Source organism: Thamnophis sirtalis, unplaced genomic scaffold, assembly GCF_051295495.1.
Source record: "Thamnophis sirtalis isolate CommonGarterSnake01/CBP01778 unplaced genomic scaffold, rThaSir2_p1.2 scaffold_10, whole genome shotgun sequence".
In the NCBI taxonomy this organism is placed as follows: domain Eukaryota; kingdom Metazoa; phylum Chordata; class Lepidosauria; order Squamata; family Natricidae; genus Thamnophis; species Thamnophis sirtalis.
The window spans coordinates 64,257,743-64,279,637 of record NW_028261390.1 but is presented as its reverse complement, the minus strand read 5'-3'; the positions used below and the strand labels follow the sequence as shown (position 1 = coordinate 64,279,637).

At 41.9% G+C, this 21,895-nt stretch overlaps 2 protein-coding genes across 8 annotated transcripts in view; one reads left to right on the top strand and one right to left on the bottom strand.

Moving 5' to 3' along the window:
• The first annotated feature begins 692 nt into the window (after positions 1 to 692).
• On the top strand, positions 693 to 8,631 carry ZAR1 (zygote arrest 1). Its single transcript, XM_087723802.1, is given in 6 exon segments — positions 693 to 1,223; positions 1,315 to 1,428; positions 1,431 to 1,478; positions 3,607 to 3,699; positions 5,440 to 5,514; positions 7,762 to 8,631. Coding segments are annotated over 6 exon segments (1,005 nt in total). The 3' UTR covers positions 7,906 to 8,631.
• A 3,572-nt stretch (positions 8,632 to 12,203) lies between these two features.
• The window catches only part of FRYL (FRY like transcription coactivator), a 156,118-nt gene continuing 146,426 nt past the window's right edge, over positions 12,204 to 21,895 (bottom strand). For 5 of the 7 annotated variants that reach the window (XM_087724769.1, XM_087724772.1, XM_087724770.1 and 2 more), the window contains 5 exons: positions 21,770 to 21,838; positions 18,959 to 18,976; positions 16,375 to 16,485; positions 15,701 to 15,900; positions 12,204 to 14,179 (listed from right to left, as the gene is read on the bottom strand). In XM_087724769.1, the coding sequence (XP_087580895.1) occupies positions 13,924 to 14,179; positions 15,701 to 15,900; positions 16,375 to 16,485; positions 18,959 to 18,976; positions 21,770 to 21,838 (654 nt within the window). In that variant the 3' untranslated portion in view covers positions 12,204 to 13,923. The remainder of the gene's footprint in view (positions 14,180 to 15,700; positions 15,901 to 16,374; positions 16,486 to 18,958; positions 18,977 to 21,769; positions 21,839 to 21,895) is intronic. The other 2 variants (XM_087724766.1, XM_087724768.1) reach the window with 1 other exon arrangement.

Below are 21,895 nucleotides of genomic sequence, written 5' to 3'. Positions count from 1 at the left end.
CTGTTCTATTCCTATTCTTTTCTATTCTTATTCTATTCTATTCCTATTCTTTTCTATTCTATTCCTATTCTATTCTATTCCTATTCTATTTCTATTCCTATTCTATTTCTATTATTTTCTATTCTATTCTATTCCTATTCTATTCCTATTCTTTTCTATTCTATTCTATTCCTATTCTATTTCTATTCCTATTCTATTTCTATTCCTATTCTATTTCTATTCCTATTCTATTTCTATTCTATTCCTATTCCTTTCTAATCTATTCCTATTCTATTCCTATTCTTTTCTTTTCCTATTCTATTCCTATTCTATTTCTATTCTATTCCTATTCCTATTCCTTTCTATTCTATTCCTATTCTATTCCTATTCTATTTCTATTCTATTCCTATTCCTTTCTATTCTATTCCTATTCTATTTCTATTTCTATTCCTATTCTATTTCTATTCCTATTCTTTTCTATTCCTATTCTATCCCCCAAGCGCTGGGAGAGTCGCCAGTTTCTTTTCCTCCTAGGATATCGTGGCTTCCCTCCCCAAAGCAGCGCCCAGCTGAGCCGAGTCCCTCGTCGGGGGTGGGGTGGGGAGCTGCGTGCCGAGCGCAGCCTCCCAGGCCAGGCCCGCCCGGCGGGAGATTTAAAAGCGGCTCGGGGCGGGAGGGCCACCCTCGGGGCCGCGGGCGCGAGAGAGACCGAGATGGCGACTTTGATGGACGAGGCCATGGAGAGCTACGCGTATCCCTCGTACAGCCCTTACTCCTACCGCTACCAGCCGCCGAAGAGCAAAGGCGGGCCGGGCGCCTGGCGGCACCAGCAACACCAACCCCACCACCAGCACCGCAGCAGCAGCTACTTCTCCGGCTACAGCGAAGCGGTGGCGGCGGCGGCGGCGGCCGAGTACTTCGACAACTACCAGCGGGCGCAGCTGAAGGCCATCCTCTCGCAGGTCAACCCTAACCTGACGCCGCGGTTGCGCAAGGCCAACACCAAGGAGGTGGGAGTCCAGGTCAACCCGCGGCAGGACGTCTCGGTCCAGTGCTCGCTCGGGCCGCGGCCGCTGTTCTTCCGCGCCCGGCCCCGCGGAGGCGGAGGCGGCGGAGGCGGCGGCGGCGTCGAGCAAGAGCAAGGCTGCCCGGTGAGCGGGGCCGCGCGGCACGTGCGCTTCCCCCGGACCATCGCCGTCTACTCGCCGGTGGCTTCGCGACGCCTCACCACCTTCTTGGGAGAAGCCGAGGCCCGGGAGGCGGCGACGACGACGACGACGCCCGACGACGCTCCGACCCCGGGCCCCGAAGGGAACGCTCCTACCGCCGCCAAAGCCGAGGAGAGCAGCGCCAAGTCCCAGGAGCGGAAGAAGTCGCCGTCGAAGCCCCAAGCCGGCAGCGCGGCGTCGGAAAAGGGGAAAAGCGAAGACGGGAAAGGCGCCCCGCCGCAACCGGCTCCTGAGGAAAACGGGCCGAGCAAGGCGCGCGTGCGCTTCCAGGTGCGAATCCTCCACAGCCCCCCCCCCCCCCGTCGACGACAAGGCCCCGAGGAGCCTCCCCGCAACCCAGCCGGGTTGTTTTAAGCCAAGAGGGGCTTCACACCGGCAGGGCGTGGGCGGAAAGGCCGGAGGGCGGCCGAGCGACGGTGCGGACGCCCATTAAAAACCGGTGGGGAAGCCGGTTCGTGCCGTCGCGGCCGCCCTCCTCGGTCCCCCTCCCTCACGCTGTGAGGGAATGTTGCTCGAAGCCGCCTCTCTGTGGAGAGAAACTAGACGGGGAAGAACCGCTTCGCTCCCCCAAACACGGAAGGGAGATTCCCACGACCAAGTTTAGGTCCCGTGTTTGTTTCTTAAGACAATGTTTGTCAACCTTGGTGACTTTTAAGTCCTGTGGACTTCAACTCCCAGAATCCCCCAGCCAGCATAGCTGGCTGGGGGATTCTGGGAGTTGAAGTCCACAGGACTTCAAAGTCACCAAGGTTGACAAACACTGCTTTAAGAACTTGGCTTAAAATCCAAACTCAGTTTACTTGTACTGGGGAGTTAGGAAAAGAAAGGGAGGTAGGCAGAGAGGGACTTTTTCCCCTCTGGCAGAGGAAAGAATAAGCCAAGATTGCCTTTTTGAAACTTTAAAAAAAAAACCACTTTATTTTAAAGACAAGTTTTATTGCAATTTTATATATTGCATACTTTTATCGACAGAGTGTGGACCACATCTTACCCCTTGTATTTATAATCATAGTTTCGATATATTCTAATCCAGTGTTTCTCAACCTTGTCAACTTGAAGATGTCTGGACTTCAACTCCCAGAATTCCTCAGCCAGCATTCACTGGCTGAGGAATTCTGGGAGTTGAAGTCCAGACATCTTCATGTTGACAAGGTTGAGAAACACTGTTCTAATCTTCCCACTTTTATCAATATTCATCTGGGGGGGGGGAGCTTTTAAAGGGAAACCAGGATAGGGATTCAGCTGTTTCAGATAATACTGTTTCAGAGGTTAAAAATACTAGAAGCTGTTATTCTCATCTTCTAGCGGTAATAGAATCCCTGGTGCTGTTCACACCTTATAAACTAAGTTTAGCAGACTTCCTGGTTTATTTCTAGGGCTCTGCATACCAGAGTAAGCCATGATATGGGTTTACTCACTTGCTTCCTATGTGTGGTTTGTGAATCCAGCCAGTGTAGTTTGTACAGTTGCTCATGGCATAGAGTAACAGAGTTGGAAGGGACCTTGGAGGTCTTCTAGTCCAACCCCCTGCTTAGGCAGGAAACCCTACACCACTTCAGACAAATGGTTATCTAACATCATCTTAAAAACTTCCAGTGTTGGAGCAGTCTCAACTTCTGGAGGCAAGTCGTTCCACCGATTAATTGTTCTGTCAGGAATTTATATAGGGCGTTCAGTTAAAGCTGACAATCTGAAGCAAACTTAAAAAAATTGTTAACTGACATAGATGGTTAAGACCCTTGCAGCATCCACACAGTTATGTGGGTTCGATCTGGACACTTGCCTCACATTTACAAGAGTTACAGTTTCCTAGAGTCATGTGATCACCATTTGCCAACCTCTTGACACACACAATCTGTGCAGAAGCTGGCAGGAAGGTTGCAAGTCATAGTTATGGGATGTCTCACTTAGCAACTGCTCTGCTTAACAAATTAATTTTCCAGTCCCAATTGCCGCAAGTTGAAGGCTATCTCTTTAGTCCTCTTCAGAATGACTATCTTGTTACTGTCCTGACCACCTTGGCAACTTTAATGTCTGGGCTTTAACTCCCACAATTCTGGTGGAGGAATTATAGGAATTCTAGGTTCATGCCTCTTAAAATTGCCCAAACTGAGAAAGATTGCTGTGTTAGGTGATTCCTTTGGTTTATTGTGTTGGGTGTGTGTGTGTTAGTGTACGCTGCACAGAACCCTATTATCAGCCCTAGAAATCCAGTAAATAAATAAAAAAATGAACACAATACAAACTTGCATAAGAACTGCAACATTTTCTATCTGGGATTTGAAGGAGTTCCAGTCCAAGGATCCTACCATGACATTGGGTTGAGAAAAGATGTAAGATGAATTTAGTAGACGACTTACAGTAGGATTCTTTTTTTTTAAACCTCTCTGTTTTCTAGTTCCTAGAGCAGAAGTATGGCTACTACCACTGCAAGGATTGCAATATTCGATGGGAGAGTGCCTATGTCTGGTGTGTGCAGGGCACAAACAAGGTAGGCATTCATAACTACTGTTAGGTAAGCTTCCCGTTGGGAGAGCGAGTGCGTTCAGCGAAGCGTTGTGAGAGTTGTGTTGGAGAACACACAAACCAGCATACAGAGACACTGTAGTTTAAATAGGCTTTTACTGTCGTGGAATAGAGGTTTCCGAGTCCATCAACAGTCCAATCATACACAAATAAGACAGTCAGACATCAATGTCTTTCAGTTAAGGGATAATCCAAATAACATAGTCCACTATCATATAATCAGTCTGTGCTATTCAAAATTTGCTAGCAGTTACAAAACCTACAATAGCTCACGGCACTTTCTAACAGCCAGCTTCAAAAAACACTCAGATCAGATCAGCCCAGGTTCTAACAAATAGAGAGCTAACAGTCATTCTGGCTCCCTCTTATGGCCGATTGAGGAAAAACAGCAACCAATCACATTTTACAGTATGATTTAAAGAAACAGGTTACATGATTTATATATTGCCAACCCAACCCAATTATATTCCTAACAACTACAATTGGTTGGGTTAGTATTGGGCTTCAGTGTTTAGTGATGCGGTGTACACCAGAGGCCCCCAACCTCTAGGTTGCAGCCTGCCATTGCACTGTGACCCATTGGGAGTCAGGCTGCTGAAGTAGTGAGGAAGCATGTGTAAAATTCATTTGCACACGCATGGGATTTAGGTTGTGTGTGTGAAGCCATTCCCCCCTCCCCCCACTGCCAAAGAGCACTGGAAACCTGGCGCGCGCATGCCTGTTTTTTGGCTGTTTTGGGGGCCATTTTCAGGCCATTTTTTGTTTTTTTGCCGGAGTGGCAGTGGTGGGTTTCAAATTTTTTAAGAACCTGTTCTGTAGGTGTGGCCTGCTTTGTGGGAGTGGCTTGCCGGCCATGTGACTGGGTGGGAGTGGCTTGGCAGTCATGTGACTAGGTGGGCGTGGCCAACTTGTAAAATGTGGTGAAACTCACTTAACAACGCTCTTGCTTAGCCGCTCTTGCCTAGCAACCAAAATGTTGGCTCAGAAACTCTGGCATTTGAAGCACACAAGTCTTAAAGCTGTCAAGCTTGCACCCCCTAACCCTTTAGGGGAAAAAAACCCCAGGGATGTTCAAACTTGACAGACTTGTGGATTTCAACTCCCAGAATTCCTCCTCCAGTCATGTTGGCTCAGGAACTCTGGCATTGAAGTGTGCAAGTCTTAAAGCTGTCAAGTTACAGAACCCTTGCATCCCTAACCCTTTAGGGGGAAAAAAACCCTGGGGTGTTCAAACTTGACAGCTTTAAGATTTGTGGACTTCAACTCCCAGAATTCCTCCTCTCGCTCGTCATCTTGATGATGTGCGGACGGGCGGGGGGAGGGAGCTGGAACCGGTTCTAAACGGCACTGTAGATTTGTGGAACCTCTTCTATATAGAAGAGCTTAGAACTGGCAGGAAGCCACACCTGCAGAGCGCCAAAAAACAGTCTGAAAATGACTAAAAGCGGCTTGGAAAATGGCCCAAAATGGCCTGTTTTGGAGGAGTTTATGGCTGTTTCCAGGTCATTTTCCGGCGCTCTGGCTGCATAAGCGCCGGAAACCAGAAGAGCAGCTGGCAAAGGCACACATGCCCGTAAGGAGGGCTCTGCATGCCACCTCTGGCACCCGTGGCATAGGTTCGCCCTTGTGGTCCTAAATCCTAGCATTGCCCAAGGTAGACTTTGCTTGCTGGAGGGTGACTTGAATTTTCTCTTTCTTACTACAGGTTTACTTTAGGCAGTTCTGCCGAACTTGCCAGAAGTCTTACAACCCGTACCGGGTGGAGGATATTACCTGCCAAGTAAGTAGAGCCTTTTAGGGCATCATTTAAGGTCGAAGGCCCATGGGGTTCCACTGCGTGGTTCCTCTCATTGTTTAAAAACAAAGGTATTAGAATCCTTTCCTTTCGACCAGGCTTCTGAAATGAAACCAAGTTCGGAAGGTGCAGTACCGCAGGCCACTTCAGCTGACTGCTATCTGCAGTTCGGCGGTTCTAATCTCACCGGCTCAAGGTTGACTCAGCCTTCCATCCTTCCGAGGTGGGTGAAATGAGGACCCAGACTGTGGGGGGGCGATATGCTGACTCTGTAAACTGCTTAGAGAGGGATGAAAGCCCTATGAAGCGGTATATAAGTAACTGTTATTGCTATTGCTAAGTTTTTGCTCCCAAAAGCAGCTGTTCTGATGGTTTTTTAAAAAAAAATATTCATCTTCACCATGTAATGCTCTTTAATTCCACTGAATGTAACTCTGCAGATTAAAAAAAATTCAGCTGCCCTAAAATTAAGATCCCTGTTGATAGCTCCCTTTAGTTTGCTTGACTGCAGGTGGAAGTGGTTTGCTCCTACTTGGTGGGATTTCCCAATCAAGCCCTGAGAATCCCTAGTAACCTCTCACCCAGGTACAGATCTGGTTTTATCCTACTTAATTTTGGGAAATAAGTCAAGAGTGGCTGATGGCTACGAACCACTGCATCTATGGGTAGAGTCAGCTGACTAAATCCATCAATTAGTGGATTGGCGGGTGATTTAATTGGTGGATTCAGAAATCTGCAAAACAAAATATCAGTAGATTCTGGGCGTGTTTGTGGAAGACAGCTTAGAAATATTTTCACTTTGAAGGTGTATGGATTTTTTGCTCTGTGAAGTACATTTGTGTCCTTAAAGTACGTGCTCACTTTTTACAAACCTGTGTTAATATCTCATTTGGTGGGACCAAGCTGAAAACTATAATTTCATTCTGAAATCTTAAAATATTCTTGGTATTGATTTCAAGGGATACTAGTTCATAGAAGTTATGTTTTTAATGAATTGGGAATGGATAAATTCATATATTCCCAGTTAACCTAGTTTTTTAGACTGGTATTATGAATGGAACAACTGAAAGTTGTGTATATCGATTTTAATATGGGGATTTTGAGCTTTAGTGTATCGTTGGATGCTTCATAACTTTCCTACATAATAAAGTGGAGGTAAATAGAACACCTGAAGTCAGACTTCCTTCTTTGCAGGAATTCTTGAATATAGGAAGTACATAGTTTAATCCTCTTTTCCATATCAGTTGGTTCTTTCTACTGCCACATCCTTGACATATAAAGGCTCCTTCCCTCTTGTTAGGCCATCTGAGAGCAGGGGGAGATTTTGAGCTTTGTAATAACCATCTAGATGAGTGTGTCTCAGCCTCAGCAATTTCCACATGTGTGGATGTCAACTCCCAGGTTTCCCCAGACAGCATTCTAGTTGTTGACATCCATACATCTTAAAGTAGCTGAGGCTGAAGAATTTAGATCGCCAGAACATGTACCACTTCCTTGAACCAGATGTTCCAAAACCTACTACTACTACTACTACTACTACTACTACTACTACTACTACTACTACTACTGTGGTTTTCCTGAAAATAAGACAGGGTCTTATTTTCTTTTGACCCCCAAAATAAATGCTTGGCCTTATTTTGGGGGAGGTCTTATTTTTGAGGTGCAGGAGACATTGAGCGTAGTCACCTCATGGCTGCTGCTGTGTTGCAATATTTTCAGGGTGGGCTTATTTTGGGGGGAGGGCTTATTTTAACATATGTGCTCAAAAGCCCGATTGGGCTTATTATCCGGGGAGGTATCATTTTCAGGGAAACAGGGTACTACTACTACTACTACTACTAGTAGTAGTAGTAGTAGTAGTTTCCCTTAAAATAAGACCTCCCTGGATAATAAGCCCAATTGGACTTTTGAGCACATACGTTAAAATAAGCCTTCCCCCCCAAAAAATAAATCCTCCCCGAAAATAAGGCCAAGTGTTTATTTCGGGGGTCAAAAGAAAATAAAATCTGTCTTATTTTTGGGGAAACCTGGTACTGTTACCACCACCACCACCACCAATAATACGCAATGTTAGTCATCCCACTTGCAACCAAACAGTATGCCTAAATGCAGAAAAGCTGACCTCAATCATATTGTCCCTAGTCAAAATTTTGTTCCGGCAGAATTCATATACAGATCCAAGTCGCTTGTATTTTCAGTTACCCTATTACGTTTTTTGTCTGTCGATTTCAGAGCTGCAAGCAGACCAGATGTTCCTGCTCCGTGAAACTGCGCCATGTGGATCCCAAGAGACCTCATCGGCAAGATCTTTGTGGAAGATGCAAAGGGAAACGGCTTTCTTGCGACAGCACCTTTAGTTTCAAGTATATTATTTAAGGAAAGGGCGTAGAGGAGAGTTCCTCGCCGTCAAATTGCACCGAGGAGAAAGTTTTGTTTGTTTGCCAAGAGAGGGAAGCCTGCCAAGGAAGCGGAGAGATGTAAGTCGTGATGGAACCAAACGTCTCTACCTCATTTGTTATAATTGCATTAAGAAGCAGGGGAATCTGCTCGGCGTATTCTGACAAACGTCATTTTTATTTTGCTTCTGACGGAAGCGGTCAGTCTTTGTTGTTGTTATGCGGGAAGGAAATCATCGTCTTAATTTCTTCATAGGAGAAGCTGCTCTAGACAGAAGAATGCACTGTGGGGTCAACCTCAGGCAAAATTCACAACTGTTGTGGTAGTGTTTCACAGTGACAATTGCCAATGCAGGCAAGCAAACCGTATGGAAAAAAGTTGTGATAGCACACTGTCGAAAGAACTCAAGTTAGGATGGAAAAAGCAAGCACAAGTTGCCAGAATTCAGAAGTTGTGTACTGCAGCACCCGTGTTGTCTTCCAGCTGAGTAAAATGGCATAATTGTTTGGGTGCCAGGTTCGTAGGCATTATTATGGATATGGGTAGAAGGGAGCATGATCTCAGCAGCACACCTATGAAGGGGAATTATTTTGTTGGTCGGTGATAATGCAATTTCATAGATAATGCACCATCTGAAGTTTAGAAACAACTAAGATTTCCTTTGCCCGGAGTCAATATGGTAATTTCATTTATTTTTTTTGAGCATAGATCTCTAATAAAGTGACCATGATTATAATTGTGAGTTATTTCTACTTTGCTTTCCCCACCCTCTTTGCTTAATGCATGCCAGACCTAAATAAGTCATTTCAAGTTTAAATAAGTCGTTTAAAAGTTCCATATAATATCACTGATTCCTTCGGTGCAAGCATTCTGTAACTTGGAATGGACAACTATTCAGTTTTCGGTTTCTAGCAATGCTCAATTTAAGCGTGAGCAGAGGGGAGGAGATTATTAGAGTTAGTAATAACTATAAGGGTTAGTGTAAGGTTAATGTAGTGTAAGTGTAAGGGACGCGGTGGCTCAGTAGCTAAGATGCTGAGCTTGTTGATCATAAAGGTCGGCAGTTTGGTAGTTCAACCAAGACAAATAATTTAACCAAGAATGTAATGCAATGTAACTTATGAAGGATTTGCTATTAAGAGTAGCAGTTTTAAAGAAGAAAAGTAACACATAGAAAAAAATGAGAAATGCACAAATTATCATCATAGAAAAAACAAGATATACAAAAATTACCACCTTGTCGGTTAATACTTAGTTGAGTAACCTTTAGCATGAATTACCGCCTTGCGTCATCTTCCCATGGAGCGAATCGAGTCTTTTAGTTCTGCAGCTGTTATAATGTGAAACCAAGATTGAATGATTGCTTCTATTCACTGGGTTTTGTTGCTAGCTATATCTGGCTATAACTTCATAGAATACAGATAATTGAGCAAACTTTGTTGCATTACATTCTGGATTAAATTATGTCTCCATTGATATATAATTTTATGGTATCACTCAAAAAAAAAAGTTGTGTTATTAGCCATCAAGCCTCAAAAATACACTTTCCCCAAAAGGTTTTCACAATTTTTGGCCACTGCTGTAGTTTAAGGTATACATTAATTGACATGATATAATCCTGTTACTGCTTTCCTGTTCAATCTGGGCTCTGTCTGGGAACTGATGGGAGTCTAATCATCCATGGCCTCAAGGTTTAAATAAAATGGTAACCTCTATCTTCCTTTTCAGGCAGAAAAAATAATCAAAAGAGTTTGATTGTAAGGGAGTCAGTTGCTCCAGTCATTCATTACGATGAATCTCAGAATATTTCAGAGTGATAGAACAGCATGTCAGCTTTAGAGAACAGTTGTTTGTGTGCACCGCCATGAAATGAGCAAGACTTGGACTTGTCCAGGTGGCACAAAGGAATTTGGCAGAATGGACCGCTCTTTTGTTTGGCAAAGAAAAGAGGAAGTGGCATGCCAAGAATCCCAGATTGGCTGCTGATGTTGGGAGCAGCCTCCATTGTCTAAAGCAGTGCTTCTCAACCTTGGCAATTGTAAGATATGATGATTTCAACTCTCAGAATTCTGCCTGGGGAATTCTAGGAGTTGAATCCCATGTATTAAAGCTGCCAAGGTTGAGAAACATAGGTCTGGAGGCTGCATGAAGCATTAATCAATGTTATGTTTGTCACCACACTACAAAAAAGATGTTGAGACTTTGAAAAAGTAGAGAAAAAAGTAAGACGATTAAAAGCCTGGAGACTAAAACATATGGAGAACAATTGCAGGCTTTGGGTTTGACGAGATTAAAGGACTAGGGGTGACATGGTATCAGTATTCCAGTATTTGAGAGGCTGCCACAAACAAGGAGGGTGTGTGTGTGTGTTCAATTTATTTTCCAAAGCGGCAAAGGATAGGACAAGAAATGATGGAAACTAATCAAAGAGGGAAGCAATCTGGAATTAAGGAGCAACTTTCTAACAACAATTAACCAGTGGAACCAGACATAGTTGGTGCTCCATCACTGGAAGTTTTGTAAGAAGAGACTGGACAGCCACCTGTCTCAAATTGTATATGGTGTCCTGCTTCAGCAAGGGGTTGGATAGACAACCTCCAAGGTCCCTTCCAGCTCTTCAAATGTGCTACCAGAATGCAAATTAAACCCATCCCTCCATTGATTTTTTTTCATTGCAGTTCATCTCTCTGGCTGACCTACATTTTGACTCTTGCTTAGAATTTTTGCTTTCCTACTGTTAGGTAAAGGTGACCAATTTTCCCACTTTGCTTCTGTAGGTTCTTCTAATTATTTTTTTAGGGCAGAATGAACTTGATTTATACCAAGAGTTTTGTGCCAAGGAGTCTTGACTGTTGGCAACTACCTGAGGACAAGTCCCTATAGTTTTCTTGGCCAGGCTTTCAAAGTGGTTTGCCCTTGCCGCCTTCCTGAGATTATGCGACTGGGCCAAAGTCAGCCAGCTGGCTTTGTGCCTAAAGCAGGAACAGGACTCTTGGCTCCCAGTTTCTAGCCTGATGCCTACACCAAACCGACTCTCTTAAAATCACTATTTTTTTCCTTGTCCTAGTAAAACCACTGCATGTTTGTTCAATTATATTATACTTACCAGGAATAGAGACTTGCTTTGATGTTACAAAGTAATCACTCGAGATACAATGTGGATATTTGCTTTTTATGTTTTAAAAATTGTGTAATTTAGGTCAGTGCCCCCCCCCCCCAATCTTTTGGGCACCAGGGACCGGTTCCATAGAGAAAGGTTTTTCCACAGATTCTGGAAGGGGTGTGGTTTTGCATGCTACCTGCATCCCATGGATGGGGCTTCGTTCCTTTGCGCAGCCCGATTGCTGGCATGCTACGGACAGGTGCTGGTCCACGGGCAGGGGGGTTGGAGGACCCCTGATTTAGGTCATTTTTATGTAGCACTTATGCAAATGTTTGTGAAAACTTGTATGCTATTAGGGCAATTTTGCACACACTGAAAGTGAGAGCAGGATCTGGTTTTGAATCTTTCATGGTAAAGGTCTTGTTAATACGTTTAAAAACTGTAAAAATGAGGAGCAATGAAATTAGCATTCATAATTGGCCAATACTACTCTGCCAATTAAACCATACAAATTCTATTTCTCACTGTTTTACAGAAGTCTCAGATAGGAAATGGGCATCAGGAGTCAAACTTACTGATCCAGGCAGCTGACACACTTTTTAGTCTGGGGGCCTGAACCAGAGGTTTGCCCCAGTTCGGGCAAACCGGTAGTGGTGGTGGCAGGAAGCTCCACCCACCTATCCAGACATCATCATGGACGATCTGCGCATGCGCAGAAGGGCTGCATGCAAGTGGCCACTCCCAGTTCCAAACCGGTAGCAAAGATTAGAGCATTTCATGCCTGGCCTGGACCAAAGTCTTTCCACAGGTGGGGAATTTTCAGCTTATGAAATGAAACCTGGGAACATTAGAAAATTAACAATTTTGTCATTACGAATGATCAAGCTAGGCTCTCAAATTACAATTTTGCTTTTAAAAAGTTTAATTCCTAAAAAGGCAAATATGATGTGAGGCTCCGGAAGCAGCAATCCGGTTAATTGTTTTGGAGATGCTTCCTTCTCCACTCAAGTCCTTCAGCACCAACCTAGCAGGGACAGTCTGTTTATATGCATACTCCACGGTTAAAAATAAAGATTTTAAAAGTAAGTATTAAACGGCATTAAACACCATGTTATATCAAGTATTCTCCACCAGATTGCAATCCTTAAATTCTTTGAGAAAGTACACAAAAGAGTAGATTGACATTTTTATTTGAACAAGCCCCCCCCTAAAAAACAAAACACACACACAAAGGAGAATGATAAAATATGTAAAAATTATACAACTAAAAACTACATGTATACTTGTAATGGGTTATTAAATAATTAAGAACGCAACCTAAAGTAACACAGAAACTTCAAAATAATTCAATTTTACCAGGATAAAAAAAATGACTGAATGCGCTATATATCTTGTTAACAAGAGTTTTGAAATGGAACAAGAGTTGTGTTATCCGTCCAATAGTTGTGTAAATAAAGACTGCCTTTCAACATATTTAACGGGACTGATTTCCCCAATGAAAAAAGCCCACGCTAACTCTTTCGTGTTTTACTCCCTGGAAACTTGTTTTATTTTTAATCACAGTGCATGAGATACATAAAATGTTGGGGATTCAATTGGCATTGAATAGAGGAATTACATTCACCCTTTTTGCTTCATTAAAATGTATTTTTTTTAAAAATGGAATTCAGTTACTTTTATGCTGCATGCTTGGAGAAGGAATTACAAAGCTGACTTTTGGGATCCGTAGGCTGCGTCCTCCCCCTGTCGTAGTCCCCAATGCCTTTGCTTAAAAGAGAAATCATGGGAAACATGCCTGCTTAAAACTTTCTCTTGAACTCTGCGGAACAACAGATATAAACACTGTCCTATCTTGCCCCCCCCACTCCCCCCCCCAAGCCGTGAACACTATTCTCAAATAAAACGTCATTGAACATTTATACAAAAAATACTGGATTTTACACTATACAATTTCTAGAATATGTACAGAATAAAATAAGTTATTTTTTTTTCTAGTGAGTTCTGAAGGACAATAGGCATCTTTAATATACATTTTTAAAGTCTCTGCAAGCAGCTACTTTTTGGTTAGTTATCAGTTATTTTGTTATAAACACTGATCAGAAAACTGAGCAGCATTCCAAACCAGTTAGAGATATATTATTCCTTTTTTTAAAAAAAAAACCTGGATAATTCCAGTTTTAAATATTATTAAACTCCAGAACATTTACAGACTAGGAATTAACGCTAAAAATATATACTTTTTTCCAAAAATAATCTTGCAGTGCTTTTTTTCGGCATGCTCAAACTTTATCAAACATCCATATCCTCAAAATATGATGATTGGATAGCCATTCATTCCTACTCACACGCATAAATTTTATCATTACAGGCAAAAAATAGAATAAATTGTAAATACAATATTGATAAATCAATGGATTTTGCAGTCTTTTATATATCCGGTATAATACAGCACATTCCTCATGACACTGTCAAAATTATGAATTCAACATTATTTGACTATTTACTGTCTAAAAGCCAGAAAGTTTTCACAGGTCTTCAGCCAAAACATCCACTGTTCATTTTAGCCTCATTTCACCTGCTTTAATTATCTCCAAGTTTAAGAGGCTATTATTGCAACTCCATGTACTTTCTGTTTATGACGGGAAAAAATGCATTTTATAGGCATTGCTTTTAGCCCTTTTCTCTAATGCAATTTTTTAAAGAGTTCGTATTACTGATACTAGGTATTAAAAAAAAGCATTAAAGATGATGTCAGCTGTTTTGAGAACTGTTACTACGCTATGCAACTTGTTTCTAAAAAAAGTTCTTCCCTGGAGAATAGAAGAGTTTCATTTGATATGAAAGGTGCTTGATAAAAGGGACTCCCTCCCCATTGTTTAGTCTTCTTCTGAGGTTCAAAATCCTGTACTGAGATTTCTCACAGCCGTGTGTTTTGCAAGAAGCTGGTATGACTGCACCACATGCAGGGATTCCCGAATCTCTAAATTCAGTTCCATTAATTTTGAGCTGGCTTCTGACATAACCTGTTTTGAGCCAACTATTGCAAAACTGCCAGTCTGGCCAAGGGTCTGGTGACGGAAAAATATGTGCAAGAGGGTTTGAATTGGATCTTCTTCAGAATCGCCAAATATGTCATTGGGCCAAATGCACCTGGGGACACAGAAATGAAGTTATTAGTCACCGTTCTTATCAAGATCCAAGTTGATCATCTCTATTCCAAATTAATGTGAGGTTGACTCAGCCTTCCATCCTTCCGAGGTGGGTAAAATGAGGATCCAGCTTGTTGGAGGCAATAGGCTGACTCTGTCAAACCACTTGGAGAGGGCTGGAAAGCACTTTGAAACAGCATATAAATCTAAGCGCTTTTACAAAAGAGTTTTATCTCTTTTGTATTTTGTATTTTGTAAATCTTGCCTTTTTTTATAACCTTCAATTAAGAAAAAAAAAAGAATCAGGTCACCCCCTGAAGAGGAAAATATGTAAACACAACAATGGAAAAAGGGGATGGAGAGAGGAGTAGAAGGAAAGATAGGAAGGAGGGGAGAAAGGAGAGGAAAAGGAGAGAGGGAAAAGCAGAGGAAGAAACGGAGGGAATGCAAGAATAGGAGAGAGGGGAGGAAAGGGAAGAAGAGGGGAAGAGCAGAGGAGAGGAGGAAGGAAGGAAGGAGAGAAGAAAGGAGGGAAGGAAGGAGAGAAGGTGAGAAGAAAGGAGGGAAAGGAAGGAGGGAAAGGAAGGAGGGAGGGAAGGAAGGAGAGAAGAAAGGAGGGAAGGAAGGAGAGAAGAAAGGAGGAAAGGAAGGAGGGAATGAAGGAGAGAAGAAAGGGGGGAAGGAAGGAGGGAAGGAAGGAGAGAAGGAGAGAAGAAAGGAGGGAAGGAAGGAGAGAAGGAGAGAAGAAAGGAGGGAAGGAAGGAAGAAGAAGTAGGATTGTTGTAAAATAAGATGGGTGTATGGGATGGTAAGAAAGCAATCTCAATTATATTAACTGTAGGGGAGAAAAATTGTTAGAAATACTTTTTATTAACAACAGTTATGAGATTCTATAATTGTGAATGTATATATGAGAAATAAAAATTAATAAAAAAATAAATAAGTCTAAGCGCTATTGCTATCTAAGGTTTCCTATGGAGGTATAATTCCAGGCATAATTAATATGAGGCCTCTGCTAAAACCCACCCATTTTCCAAAAGTAGACGAAATGACTGCATTGCATGTTACTTGTGGAGCACCTGTTGCACTCGTTGAGATCACTGAAAATGTTACCTAGTTGGGTCATGAAACATCTCAAGGAAACAGCCAAGCTCAGAGAGTGCCACAGTTCAACCCCAGGTTCTCTTCCATTGGTATTAAATGTTATCCTTTTAATGATTCAATTGCTTATTTGTACCCTAGGATTATCATTAAGTGTTGTACCTGATGATTCTTGATGAATGCATCTTTTCTTTTATGTACGCTGAGAGCATCTGCACCAAAGACAAATTCCTTGTGTGTCCAATAACTCTTGGCCAATAAAGAATTCTATTCTAGTCTATTTCTATTCCTATTCTATATCCTTATTTTATAGCGCGCTTCTATTCCATGGACCCAGATTTACATAAGTCCTTGGTTGAGACTCACTCTCAGTTGCATCCTTTCCAGGTAAGGCATGTTAGCAAAAGGCATTTGGCAGTACCTGAACGCTTTGACTTGTGCTATAGCAGAGAAAAATTCCTTATTCCGCAAGGTTTCAATGAGCGAATGAATGGCTGTCTCTGTGCTGGTCTGAGAACCTTCTGGGATTTCAGCGTCTTCAATACTGCTATAAGAAACAGACTCAGCCGCTTCTTTCAGACAGGCTTCCAACTGAGCAAGCTCTTCTGACATGTTTATCACCTAGGAAAAAAGAGGAGTGGTACATGCATTTTTGATAACAGAGGCAATTCCCCCCCCCCCTATTCTGTGACAGCTTTGGGCAGAAAGTATGTTTAAATAATCTATTTAAGCCGATATGAGAAATTCAGCTACCGCTATTAAATATTGGTTTAGGTTCTCATAAACACCTCAAGCGTTTACAGTGGATGCTGTAAAATCTGATAAAGCTGGATGAGGATCGAGTATCAAACTGATTAACGTTTAATAAAATTTTAATATGAATTTGTACTTTCCAACTTTCGATAAACCATCAAATTCTGTATTTTTACTGGTTATCAACCGCTTTTGAGTGTACACTTGAGCACAAAAGCAGAAGGGATACAATGCATAGGCATCCTTATTAGCCTATTTAGCCTTTTAATTCAGAGATGTAATTTTTAGCCTTAAGTCTTGTAGTAAAAGCAACTCTCCAAGTTTCAGTGGCATTTTCTTTACCTCTGCCTCTTTTTTCACTACATTCACTTGGCTGATAAGTTTACAATAGGCTTGAAATAAAAGGAGCAGCTGGAAATGCAGCTTATACAGCCTCCGACACAGCTCTAATTCCTGTAAATAAAAATAAAAGTGTCACCGGAAAAACAATATATATTAACCAAAGAAGCGACAAAAGCATACAATTTGTATAGAGCAGAATTTGCAATATAAAAATAGTTATTGGCTTACTGCAGAGAAGAAAGGTTAAGATAATAGAGGAGGAAGCTAATCAGAGAAAAAATGAGTGCTTCTAGTCATCAGTGGATTTTGAATTAAAAAAGTAAATATTTTCTTGCTAGCTACAATAATAAACTTTGGCTTTTAAGAAGGGCAGCTATTTCCAGCAGAGGAAGGGATGTTGATGACATTTCAGAAATGCCATATTCTAGCAGGGAAAAGTTGTATTATTTTGGGGGGGATCTGTTGCTTCCAATTTTAGAACAGTGGTTCTCAACCTTTCATTGCACATCTCATCAAGCGCTCTATCAAATAACGTCCACCCCACCGATACGATCCCAGTTATTCCCCCCCACCTCCCTGAGACTGGCATTCATTTATTTGCAGGCAGTTCTGGATGTGCCGCTTGGGATATGGCACGCAACATTTCATTTTCTCCATCAGATCAGAAATGAAAATTCTTGCAGCCCTGCCAGAGGAAGAGAGGAGACAAGCGAGCAATCCATTCAAGCACAATCATGATTTCCTTTCCAGCTTTTTTCCCCATCTGTCCCAGCCCCTCATCTACAATCCTTGCCTATATCCCTCTCCAAAGCGACTTCCCAGTGTTGAAGAAGAGATGGATAGGAGAGAGGAGAGAAAGGAGGAGTGGAAAGGGGAGAGAGGAGAAAGAGAGGAAGGGGAAGTATAGAAGAGAAGGACAACAGAGGGAAGAAAGGAGATAGGGAGGAGGAGGAGGAGAGAGGGAGAAGAAAATGATGGATAAGGTACAAATATGGTGTATGGAGAGCAGAAGAGCCAATAATGGTTTTTGGGAGTTGATGGTAAGATGAATTGATGTAAACATTTAATAAAACAATACGATGTTGGCTATGTAATAGTATACATGTGGTTATATGTTATGAAAATGAACAAATAAAAAACTTTATACAAAAAGCGACTTCCCAATGGCAAAAGGCAAGAGACGTCTTCTTGCGTGGGTCTTCCTTCCTTTATGGCAGCCATGCAGAGGTGAACTACTGCCGGTTCAGACTAGTTCCAATCAGCGGATGGGCCCGCCCACCTGCTATCCCGTCCTATATAATCACTGTGTGTTTGATGCTGCGCATGCTCACATTTTTGGTTCTGGGCTCTTCGATTGTTACATTATGTGATGCCAACCTCTGCAGCTATGGCCTCCAATCAGGTGATATGCACCATGGTTTCGGCCTTATGGCCAAGGCCTGCAATTACCGCCTGCTTGGCCAGGTGAGTAACACATTCTCAAAGTGTCAAGAAGCCGCTGTCTCAGATACAACCAACACACCAGGGCGCTATCTCACGGGGAATGAGGGGGAGGAAAAGTTTTCATCCTGCATCTTCAAGCATAATGGATCTCACATCTCACACTGTCCTCAACGGACAGCTGTCCAGATTGCAAGGCTGCGCAACGACTGAGCCCCACCGCAGAAGGTCAAAAGGCTCAAATGGGACTGAAACCCATTCACAACCTCATTTCACCCGACAAATGTATTGAAGCAGAGCTGATGCTGGATCCCAGATCACACAGAGAACTATATAATAATTTGAAGTGAATCCCAGTGAGTCCCCCAAATGCATGGTGGCTGAAGACAGGTTGGGTGAGGACCGCATGTGAACCCCTTCTTTCTCCAGACATCAGGCAAATGAATAAAAAGGCCCAGGGATGCCCTGTCCAGTGCCTTGAAAACCAGGTTACACTGGCATGTGTGGGCTCTGCCTTACTATGACATGAATTGCATTGGTTGAGAACCACTGCCCTAATCACATTTCAATCTATTGTATTGCAAATAAAGATATTTCTACACACACACATATACATACATACATACAGGATGTAGCAAAAACCAGGCCTGCATACAATTTTCTATATGAATTAAATGTTCAAATTGGTTGCCATTTCCTTCTAAAGGCTTCTTCACTCTTTTGACACATGGCCTTTGAACATCCCTTGTGACTTGGCCATGAAGCCTGTTTTTGATACAGTCTGTATATTCTTCATGTTTTGATTATTTTTAATATTTCAACTTCAAAGGTAATGAATTCATGGACAGAAGCGTAGTATCAACTTGTATTTGCATATTGAACTGCATTAGTGGGTATGAACTGTTAATAGGGATTTAAAATAAATAAGCAAAATTAACACTGGAATAATTTGCTACAGCTACAATATTCTGCCATCTAAAAAGACTGCCAACGAGTTAGAATTATAGATAAGCAAAGCAATTGTTATTTCCATAATATTCTATAATGAAACACTGTGATATCACAAATGGACACGAGACAAAATGAAAGCCAGTTTGGTTACTGGCATAGTTAGTTATTTGATAAATCAAGAGCCATCACTTACTGCTAGAATTTCCAAATGCTAAGCAAGAAGGTGTGCGGGTCACAAAATACAAAAAGGAGAAAGATCAAGAATTAGTAGAGAACTTCATTTTCCATGGGTCTCAGAATGCCCCAGATATAATTAAAGGGGGGAAAAAAACTTCCAAAGAAGGGTTTAATGCATGTATAAAAATAATATTGAGTATTTATAGGTGATAGAACAGCCGGTTGTACTACTTGCTTTGTTATCATGCAAAATGACCAAAATATAATAGTGACAAGAAAGCATTGGTTAAGTTCTGATAATGAACGGAGAGAAAAGAAAATTGGGGATAAATAGGTTCAAGCGACAACTGTGAAGGCAGGCGTCAAACCTCATGCATTTAAAGGAACCTCATGAAAAGTACTCATATAGGACATTAACTGCAATATCAATGTGCTGAAGTAGAGGGAGTGGAAAAACAGAGGACAAAATTTCTGCAAGGAAAAAAGGATCAAATTCTTACAAGAAAAAAAAAGAAAGAAAGAGAGCTTTCCTCCTGATTGTTCTGACCGAGGCTTCCCAAGAGCATGAAGCAAACTCCTGGTCTAGACAAAAAACCCTTTTTATTAATTGACTGTGAATTTTGCTCATTTACTTCCAGCAAAGTCTTTCAAGGGAGGATTTAAAGTCATGGACCTTATCTGGCTTGGAGAGCTGCCAGGCCAATATCTGCAAAACTTGGCAAGGAGTCTCGAAGTCACAAACCAATTAAGTGAACTAATTGTCTCCTGCAAACTCCACTCCCCTTTCGCTCCTCTTTTATTTCCTCTGGGAGGGCCCATTCATCATCCACCTGTGGCCTCACTCCCAAGTCGACCCCTGTTCTTTAGCTTGTTCCCTTCTTCTTGCAACTCTGCGCATGCGCACACTGGGAACAGGCTCCACTGTTCGTCTGCCTCACTGATGTCTGAAGCAGCAATAATGTGGGGCTGTTTCCTTGCCTACTGAAGGACTGTGACCCAATTAAGCAGGCCATGGCCCAGATCTTCCTAACGGTGGTTCTATGCTCAAGCTGAACAGAAGTACGAACTCCTTTTAGGTCTCATAGCCTGGAAACAGAAGCTGGAACAGGGCTAGTCAGTATCTTAGAGGATGTCTAGCCCAGCTTTAAATCTTCTTGTCAGAGGGCTTCTATTTTATATCTGAGGGAGAGGGAAATACTGTTATCTAAAAAATAAATACTCCAAATTCACAGAAGTGGAACATGCCATTTATGCCAAGTATAACAACTTCAGACAGTGCAAGAATCTAAACGAAAGCATGTTGGACAGATTACTGTTTAACTTCGGCATGTAAAATGCAGGGGGTCCCATTGCTTCTTCGGGGTCACTAGTTTGAATGATCAAGTGCTCTTATTGCCAGAAAGGCTCCCCCACTCTGCCCACTCAGTATTCAGCTAGACATGGGGTGTCAAACCTGTGGCCTCCTGGCCACGCCCACACCTGGTTTAGCAAAGGGGAAAAAAGTCACGATAGGTCCCGGGATGATGCTGTGATAACACGAGTTTGACACCCTTGAGCTAGACTCTGGACTCCTTGAAACGTACATTCTTTATCTGAGAAAGAAAAAGCTACGAACTTCTGCATAACATCCTTTTCAGTGTTTGAAGAGCACTACTACACTCTCTACTTTAGTCTTCTCGCTGCTAAAAAATGCCCATCTCTTTTATAATATTTTCACTTGACTTAGTTTTTAAGTCCTCTGATTATTTTCATCCTTCTCTATGTTACAGTTTCTCAGTTCAAAGTAAACTCTTACAGTTACTTTAATGGGTAGCTGTGAAAGGCAAGTGTTTAAATTTTCTACAGATTGTTACTTACTAGCATCTACATTACCAAGAAAAAAAAAAGAAAAATAAAATCTGTTACTGTTTAAAATTTAACTCTCTTCTTAGAGCCACCTCCCAACTTCTTAATAAAGAAAGAAATGAGAGTAAAGTACAACAAAATCTAAATGTTTTCTAAATCTGGACAAGACAAATCTTCTTAGTATCTGAAGATCTAAGTCTATCCACCATTCAGAATCAGTTGATTTTCCAGATGCAAAAGCAACTCTGGGCAACTGAAAACTTAAAGCAAAAAGAATATAACAGCCCCCATGGCAATGCTATTATAGTTGGCAATCAGCTTTTATCAAACAGTTTAAATCAAACCACCAATACCCTAGAAATAGCATGGACGTAATTGATTTTCCCTCTTAACAGTATTTTTATATACTTACTAATACTCTGGTATTATTGATCCTTCCCAAAATGCATTCATGTAATCATTGGTTCTAAGAAATCTGTGTTTTCTACTGTGGATAAGCTCTTTACAAACACTTCAGATCAGATTTTTGTTGTCCAAGTAATTATTTTTAATATTACTTTCCACATAGGTAAACAACCCAGGACTAATTGGATTTGAGGCAGCCTAGCTTCCGTGCCAGAAAAAGCTATTTTATCTGATGAGCTGATAAGCAGAATTACCAAGTTTCTTCCTTGCAATGGCAGCTTCATAACAGAGAGAGGAGTCTTTGTACACTGATTCCATCTTTCCTGGTTATCTGTTCAGTGTTATTAGACCCAGACCCATAAGCTGCCTTTCCCTCCCTTTAATAAGAAGAATCCATTATTTCCAGGCCAATATTTAATACATTCTAAATTTCCCAAGAGATATTTCTGATAGCTAAAATGAAAAACGTTACTCTTTAACCTGATGGGAACATTAGGACGTGTGCATTCTGCAGCATGTATGGTTTTATATTTAGGCATGACATAAATAGACGCAGTGACTGGAAGCCGATTCCTACCTGAGCATCTGTGGTAGCTCCATGAATCCCATCATCTGTACCGAATGTCCTTTTGCAGTCTTTTAGCCACTGCAAAATAAAATAGAAGCTGAAAGAGACCAAGCGAAATCACTGATGCCTATATCA